General features: G+C 42.6%; 1 protein-coding gene across 1 annotated transcript; it reads left to right on the top strand.

Annotated features, from left to right (window-relative positions):
- The first annotated feature begins 297 nt into the window (after positions 1-297).
- Positions 298-8,856, top strand: LOC141991324 (cytochrome P450 2H2-like). Its single transcript, XM_074959628.1, has 7 exons — positions 298-315; positions 1,793-1,955; positions 3,295-3,444; positions 4,766-4,926; positions 5,557-5,676; positions 6,431-6,572; positions 8,678-8,856. The coding sequence occupies exons 1-7, from the start codon at positions 298-300 to the stop codon at positions 8,854-8,856; spliced, it is 933 nt and encodes a 310-aa protein (XP_074815729.1).
- Positions 8,857-9,291: the final 435 nt, after the last annotated feature.

The following is a 9,291-nucleotide window of genomic DNA, read 5'->3' as shown; positions in this document are numbered from 1 at the left end:
GGTGGCTGAAGCTGTTGGCTTTGCCAACCAAATGCCCAACGGTTTGTGTGTCCACAGTTTAGCCCTTTTGTTTTTTCCAGTTTTCACCAAAATCAATAGACTTCTGGTCACTGAGGCCTAGAACATTCCCTGAACCATTGGAATCTACGGGATGCAGTGTTCAAGAACTAGCATGTTACAGACAGACACACATACAGAAATGCCATTAAGATGAGCGGCAAGGAGTCTTGTGGCACCTTATAGACTAACAGACGTATTGGAGCATGAGCTTTCATGGGTGAATACCCACTTCGTCGCATGCATGTATCCGACAAAGTGGGTATTCACCCACGAAAGCTCATGCTCCAATACGTCTGTTAGTCTATAAGGTACCACAGAACTCTTTGCCGCTTTTACGAATCCAGATTAACACAGCTACCCCTCTGATAATTAAGATGAGCGTTAGCCCTTGCTTCTCTTGGCACATTATATTAGTCTGGTCTTGAGATAACAAAAGGTCAGCCCTGAAAGAAATGGAGGGACAGTTAAGATTGTTTGGGTGATGTTAGCTTCAGAGTGGGAGACAATATCCTGGAAAGCAGTTCTTGTGAAAAGCATTTAGGAGTCACAATGAACAAACCACAAACAAGCTCCCAATATGACACTGACGTAAAGGTCTTGTGTGGTCCTGTTTAGTGTATAAACAGGGAAGCAGTGAATAGGAGTAGGGGTATGATTTTGCCTCTATGTAAGGCATTGGTGAGATTGGCACTGGAATACTGTTTACAGATCTGGTCACCACCTTTTGAACAATTGGAGAAGAGTCACAAAAATGATTCAATGGCTGAACAAAATGCCTTACAGTGAGAGCTTTAAACAGCTTATTCTGTTTAACGTCTCAAAATGAAGGCTGAGAGTAGACTAGATTACAAGCAATAAGTACAGTAGAACCCTGTTTATCCAACCCTCCATTATCCGGCTCTCCATATTAACTGAACAACCAGCACACACAGGTGGGTGCTCTATCCTGTGGCTACTAGATGGAACTGCAGCCGTGCACTGTCCCATTCTCCGGATTATCCGAATTTTTGATTATCTGATCGGGCCCCGGTCCCTGTTAGATCAGATAAACAGGGTTCTGCTGTACCTTCAAGGGGAGAAAATAGCGGCTATTAAAAGGCTGTTTAATGTAGAGGAGAAGAGCAGAACAAGAACCAATGGCTGGGAGTTGAAGCCAGACAAACCCAAATCAGAATGAGGTATGTTTTTAACAGTGAGGGTGATTAACCACTGGACCAGACTACCAAGTGGTGAATTGTCCATCTCTTGAGGTCTTCACATCAAGATTTGGTGCCTTTCTGGAAGATTTGGTTGTCAAACAAGTTATTGGTCTCAATACATGGTTAACTGGGTGAATGGCCTGTTCTAGACAGGACGTCAGATGAGAAGATCTAGAATCTTCTGCCTTACAACCTATGACTCGATGTTAGCTCTGCATTTCCAAACTTTGAAATCACTGGTTTTCTTTTAAGCTGCACTGTCCCTTCACATCCTGTTTCAATAATTTCTCACAGAACCTGATCCAAATCCCACTGAAATAAATGGGAATATTTCCACTGACTTCCCGGTCACATCATGTCATGCATCTCAGGGTCTTAATGTTTCAGTCTGAAATCAAGAGTTGTACAGATTCAATATAAGGCGGAGGGGAGGGTCACAACATTTTTTTAAAGGTTAACCAAACTCACATTCTTATCCTTATATAAGTGGATCTAAGTTAAAACTTATTGGTCTTTGTGCTAAATGTTTACAGCTCAGTGAAAAGTACGGCTCGATTTTCACAATATACTTAGGTTCAGAACAGGTTGTGGTGCTGTATGGACATGAGATTCTGAAGGAAGCTCTGATCAGTCTCGGGGAAGAGTTCAGTGGAAGAGGAAGTATGCCATTATTTGACAAACATGCCAAAGAAACAGGTACATTTGAAGTAACGTCAGCATATAGAGCTGAAGTTTTCTGTATAGGGAGAATGCAACTGAGAAGAGAAAAGGGAAACAGCTGGAGTTTCATTAATATGGTAGTAAAAATTGGATAAATACTGTTGGTTCCAGGAAAGAGCTCAATCCCCATTTCATCACTGGTTCACTGACATGAATGGTTCCTAGCATCTCACTAAAGGTTTATGAGAGAAAACGGTCAGGCCAACCTACCCTACAAGGCACAGAATACAGCCAGAAGAGCAGGGCTGGAGAGGCAAAGAGAGTCAGAACAAGCCACAAATTCCTATCCCCTTCCTCACCTGTCCTCACTAACTAGGCAGATCCCTTGGCTGGAGAAGGATTATTTTTATTATTGTTTTATTTGGGACCCTCGGTTTTTAAGGTTCTTTAGTAGTGAGGGAGTAATAAATATGGAACCAAGATGTCCTTTTCAGGAAGTCTTTTATCTGATTTATGCATTAAGTGAACTATAGTTATATTAGAATCACAGTGACTGTGAAAACAACCTTCAGTGTAGTTACTTGAAAGCAACATTATTAAGGTTGTAAAGTCAAGCACTCAGAAGTTAGGGAATGCTAGAATTAAGATATGTCTGTGTAGGTGCATAGGCAATGAGTTAATGGAGTAACTGATAGCAGTAGTGGGTTTTCATCTCACATATGGACAGGCACCAGGATCTGTGAGGTGCTGGTTCACGCCTTGGGAGGATAGAACCTTTGGCGATTTTAGCTGCTAAACTTGAAGAAGTCTCTATTGAGCATGTGTGAAATGTGATTTTTTTCAAAGGCTTGTAACTTGGGCACATTCTGGGAAACCACTGAAAATGAAGTGTCCTATAAACATGAAATGGACAATTAACACCTCTGCAGTGGTGGGATGATGGAGGGTTAGTCAGCAGGGTGTCTTATAAATAGTTGCAATGGGCCAAAAAACCAGTGTCTCTGTTAAATGTGAAACTCTTTTGCAGTCTGTCCCACCTTGTTTTTAGCTTGGACACTCTAATTACCTGCTGCAGACCTGAGGAAGAGCTTGGTGCAGCTCAAAAGCTTGTCTTTCCACCAACCCAGGTTGCTCCAATAGAAGATATGACCTCACCTACCTTGTCTCTCCGATACCCGGGGTCCCACACGGCAATAGCAATACTGCAGTCAGTATTTGCAATGTAGCTGTAATGTCGTCTCCCTAGTAGAACACAGACACAATATCAGTTCAGTTGAAATGGAACCTTTGACTCACCGATGTTCGGGTGTTTTTCAAAGAGGCAAACTGAGTCTGGCCCTCCCTCCTTTCATTCCTGTTCTCTTCCCATTTCCAGGTATTGTTTTCAGCAATGGGGAGCGATGGAAGAAGCTCTGCCGATTTGCCCTCACTAACCTGAGAAATTTTGGGATGGGGAAGAAAAGCATTGAGGAGCGTATCCAGGAAGAAACCCGTTTTCTAGTGGAAAGGCTCAGAAACACACACGGTGGGGATTGTTTCATGTCCGTTGGAAATTGAGGAGTCAAAGACTCTTGTCTTTCTGTTTTTCATTATATTAATTATTTGGTTCAAACGTCTAATAACTCAAGCCATTAACTGCATATATAACAGCCTGTGTTAATGTAATGGGAAAGGATGTGTGAAAAGTTCCAGAGATGACCATTTCTGGCTGTTTGTTTCTCACATTTTCTCCCCTCTGATCTGTGACCAATGAGCAAATTGAAAATGTTTATCTAGAGTTTGTAGACCCTAACACAGTGAGCCATATTAGAGCGGGTTAGTTCCAGTGTGCTGGGTTAAGAAGACACCCAGGCCTACAGTTTGCTGCTTCTCATTTTCTCTCGGCTAGATGTCTGATACATATTTGGCACCTACCTTTGATAGCGATGGGCTCCATCGGAATGTTTGAAATCACTGTGTACATTTACAGTGCTTCATAACTGACGCTCATTCTCTCTTATCGTATTCCTCTCCATTCCTTGCGGAACATAGGGCCTTCCCCAGCGCCTTCCATCTTTGCCACTCTCCTACTGCAGTCTTAGCATCTTCCAATGTCAATTTGCTCACTAACAATTGTGCATTTTCAACTTACTCATGGTCTACCTATTGCCTCTTGCCATGGGGGTTCCAGTCCAATGCCTGTCTTATGATGATATTCAGGTCTTTTGTCCATATATGTTGTTGTCATCTCCAGTTTCATCCCTGTCCCATCAGTTTTTGTTTCATCTTCCTCCAGAGTTCTTCATTTGTGATTTTTTTAACCCATCTGATATTGAGAATTTGTCTAAAGGCAGCTGTTTATGAGAACTTGGAGTATAGATAATGAGGTTTCAGTATGTCTCTAAGTTTCAGCACGATATAGTAAGACTGACTTTACAATGGTGCTAAATAGTAATGATGGTAAAAAACACAAGTGATGACTCAGGCAGAGCCCTCTGAGCAGGATCCTCTTGTGAAAGGGTTGGGATTCTTTCTGTTAAATGGGCCCCAAGTCAGACAGGCAGGTGTCACTAAGAGAGGCACTGATGGCCCCTGGTCAGACCAGAGTGTGCCAGGCAGAGAGCAGCAGAGCAGACAGTGAAAACTGATTGCCAAGAAAAAAAAGTGGCACGTGTTTAATTTAGCATGTTAGAGGTAAGAGGGGGGATTGGGGCAGCCCTAACCCACCCTCCTCAGGGAATATTACAATGAGCCCCACCTTGTCCTGGGGTAGAAAATCCACAACATCCCTGTGCTGTCAGTGACTCTGATGCTGAGGGTGAAAACACAGAATTAACTGACTCTTTTTGAGTTTTGTTTTGCTCCAGGGCGGCCCTTTGACCCCACCCTCTTCCTCACCCACGCTGTCTCCAACGTCATCTGCTCCATCATCTTTGGGGACCGGTTTGACTATGAAGATAAGAAGTTTGTGACTTTAATAAATCTTATAGAGGAAAATGGCAAGCTCCAGTGCTCTCCCTGGACAGCGGTATGTTCAAGTGTTTATTCTATTCTTCTCCTTTGTACTGGGAGAGGGGACAGAGATTTCTTTCTTTAACTATTAATTTTCACTAAACAAGTGTTATTTCAGATTCCCATAATGGTCTCCTTCTCCTTGTTAAGCTGCTGCTGCTACCAAACCCTGAAAACCTCACGAAATGCACAATGAAGGGCCAAACTCTCTGCTGGCATAGTTCAGTCAAAAGAAATAGAGTTACACCAGCAGGTAATTTGGCCCTTTAACTGCTACCTCAGGAAGTCTAAGGTGTAGTGTCCTTTTAAAATCTATAATGGTTTATAACTGCCTAAGAAAATCTGTGGTTAGAGCTAAGTTTGGGGAGTTGTTTGTTTTTTCAAGAAAAGGATGTGTGTTATGTTGGAAAAAATGGCGTGTATCTTAGTTGATATAATTGAATGTCACTGGGATTTTTGTGATGAATTTGTATATGTTCGATAGTCTGACTTAGTGGAGTTTGCAACGTTCTGTTGAATCCATTTTGATAGAAGGTGCCTCAGAAGTATTGTATTGTACTGCTGTAGTTGAGTCATTTGAGTGCACACTATGATTATCTGTTGTGTCCAGATAAATCAACCTGTGTTTTTCTTTCAACCTTTATAGTTGTACAATTTTTTCCCAACTCTCATGGATTACATGCCTGGGCCTCCCTGGGGGATATTTAAAAATATTGGGGCATTTAGAAGATATTTTCTGGAAAGACTGAAGATGCACAAAACAGCTGTGCATATCTATCTATCAGTGTTACAGTGGGTGGACAATTTATGAATTTACCCGGTATAAGCTTTATGCAGAGTAAAACGGATTTATTTGGGGTTTGGATCCCATTGGGAGCTGCCTGTCTCGGTGCTGGAGACAGGTGACTTGCTGAGCCATTTTTGGTTAAAGTCTGCAGCTTTGGGGGTGTGGACCAGACCTGGGCCTTTGTTGTAGCAGGCTAGCATGTCTGACTCAACAAGGCAGGGTTCTGGAGTCCCAAGCTGGCAGTGGAAAACGGGCTCAGAGGTAATTCCAGCATGTCAGGTGACAGCATCAAGGGGGGGGTCTCTGTGACCGAACCCATCACACACTATAAAATATGTTTTCTAATCTTCTATTCATTTGAGTTGTGGCACCAGAACTGGACACAGTATTCCAGCAGCGGTCTCACCAGTACCAAATACAGAGGTAAAATAAACTTGCTACTCTAACAAGGGCTCTGAGAAGAAAAGTGCCTTGCCCAAAGTGCCTTGCCCAAAGGCACTCAGTGTATCACTGGCACGGAGGTACAAAGGGTGGATTGTAGTTCAGTGGGATTAGCTGTGCTCAAGACATTTTAATATTTCTGCTTCTGGTTGAAAACATGACGTTCAGGGGATTCAAGGAAATGAAGAAAAACAAAGATGGGTCTCACTGTCCAACTCAAGTGAATTTTGGAGGCTTCTCTCTTCTGGATAGTATCCACTTTAACTCTTTTTTCCTGCATTTGTGAATTCAGGGCACCACGATATTCCCTGCACTGAAGTCAGTTCTATATGACAGCAAAAAATTTGTAAACCCAGAGCAATTTAACCTGGGACATTTCTTGGACGAAAATGGTGCCTTTAAGAAGAGTGACTTCTTCATGCCTTTTTCTGTAGGTAAAAGAAGCCGTTTTTATTTCAGATCCCAGACTGTCTTCTAGCTTTGCCTTGAACTTCCTCATGGCTCTCAGACTGTTTAGTGTATAGTGTTTTCAGGTGGCCCATGAAGAAGAGTCTCTCACACTAGCAAAGCATCTATCAGTCTTTAAAGAGTGTCACTTTCTGCTCGTCTGAAGTGAGTTTTTTGACTAACTACACATTCCCTTCTCTTCGCTCTGCCTGGCAACTTCTTGTCTTGCTTTGTGTGGTGTCTGTCAGGTATAAATTAATCCATGATCAAACATGCAGACAACACTAAAATTGAAGGGAGTACAAAACATACAGTAGGACAAAGCCAACTGCGTAGTCATCAGGAGAGAGATCCTAGAAATGTAGGGCTGGAAGGGACCTTGAGAGTTCATCAAGTCCAGCCCCCTGCACGATGTGGGACCACGTAAATCTAGACCATCCCTGGCAGATGTTTATCCAGCCTGTTCTAAAAATCCTCCAGTGATGGAGATTCCACAACCTCCCTTGGAAGCCTGTTCCAGATCTTAATTACTTTTAAAATCTTTTCCTAATATATAACCTACATCTCCCTTGCTGTAGATTAAGCCCATCACTACTTGTCCTACCTTCAGGGGACAAGGAGAACAATTGATTCCTGTCCTCTTTATAACAGCCCTTCACATATTTGAAGACTGTTATTAGGTCCCCCCTCAGTCATCTTTTCTCAAGACTAGACATGTCCATAGGTCAGGTTTTCTACATCTTTGATCATTTTTGTTGCTCTCCTCAGGACTCTCTCAAATTTATCTTTCCTAAAGATGTTTTCTACAACTTTCCTAAAGTGTAATGCCCAGAACTGGACAGGGTACTCCAGCTGAGACCTTACCAGTGCTGAGCAGAGCAAGATGATTACCTCCTGTGTCTTACATACAACACTCCAATTAATACACTCCACACTGTTAGCTTTTTTTGCAACTGCATCACATGGTTGATGTATATTTAACGGTTATATCCACTATAACCCCCCAATCCTTTTCAGTAGAACTACTGCTTAGCCATTTTATAGTTTTGCATTATAGTTGTGCAAATATTATAAGCACACTCTCCACTCCATTATCCAAGTCATTAATGAAAATATTGACTAGTACTGGTCTCAGGAAAGACCTTGTAGGACCCCATTAGATACATCTTCCCAGTCTGAAAAAAAACTATTGATTGCTACTCTTTGAGTAAGTTTTTTCAACCAGTTGTGCACCCACCTTATAGTAATTTCATCTAGACCAGTGGTTCTCAAATCCAGTCCTCCGCTTGTTCAAGGAAAGCCCCTGGCAGGCCGGACCAGTTTGTTTACCTGCCGTATCCGCAGGTTCGGCTGATCGCGGCTCCCACTGGCCGCGGTTTGCCGCTCCAGGCCAATGTGGGCTGTGGGAAGCGGCACGGGCCAAGGGACTTGCTGGCCACCCTTCCCAGAGCCCCCATTGGCCTGGAGCGGTGATCTGTGGCCAGTGGGAGCCGCGATCAGCTGAACCTGCGGACGTGGCAGGTAAACAAACCGGTCCGGCCCGCCAGGGGCTTTCCCTGAACAAGCGAAGGTCCGGCTTTGAGAACCACTGATCTAGACCACATTTCCCTTGTTTGCTAATGGCCTCTCTTCTCTAGGCCAGTAACCTTGTTAAAGAAGGAAATCGGGATGGTTTGGCTTGATTTGCTCTTGACAAATCCATGCTGGCTCTTCCTCATAACCCTATTATCTTCAAGGTGCTTACAAATTGATTGTTTCCTAATTTGTTCCAGTATCTTTCCAGGCTGACTGGTCTACAATTCCCCTGGTCCTCTTTGTTCCCCTTGTTAAAGCTGGGTACCATGTTTTTCCATCTGCAGTCTTCTGGGACCTCACCCATCCTTCGTGAGCTCTTGAAGATAATTGCTAACAGTTCTGAGATTGCTTTCATACCTTCCTGAACTCAGAGATAGCCATTATCCTCCATGTACTTGCCCTGAATTACTCTGTGCATCTAATTTTAATCCTGAGATTTTGCTTCCATAATAAGTATTTAAAATGTGCTACAGAGAGAGATCTCCAGGATCAACTCAAAATTACTTTTTCATTGTAGGGAAAGGAATTTGCATGGGCGTGGGTCTGGCTCAGATGGAGCTATTTTTGGTACTGACAATGATTTTGCAGAACTTTACCTTGAAACCTCTCGTTGACCCCAAAGACATTGATATAATGCCAGTGATGAGTTTTGCGCCAATTGCACCAAAATCATACCAGCTCTGTGTTCTTCCTTGATAAAGGTTACCTCAATACCCCAAACCTGTTCATGAATTTGATTTTTTTTTTTATTTTGGACTCACATACACAGTGAGAGAAATTAACTTATTGTCTTGAAACAGATAAGTTACTAGTTTTTTATGTAACTTGGATTTAACAAAATTAAGTATAATATCAAAAATTAACCCTACAATTGACTCAAAAAGCCATGTACAATAATCGTGTAGTGTTCTCAGACAGGCTCAGGTGTGAAGAGAAGTTGGATATGTTTTCACTTCATTTGTGATGTAGCTGACAACTATGGAAACTTCTTTAGGCAGCCGTAAGGCTTCTTTATTGACAAGGAGTTAGTAACTGTGTCCAGCCCTTGAGCTCTGACCAGCCAATGAGAATAAATTGTGATGATGTAATGCTTTTGGCTTGGCATCTTGCATTGATAGGCAGAGTGTCTGT

Source organism: Natator depressus, chromosome 7, assembly GCF_965152275.1.
Source record: "Natator depressus isolate rNatDep1 chromosome 7, rNatDep2.hap1, whole genome shotgun sequence".
Classification (NCBI taxonomy): Eukaryota; Metazoa; Chordata; order Testudines; family Cheloniidae; genus Natator; species Natator depressus.
This window is presented reverse-complemented; position numbering and strand designations above follow the sequence as displayed.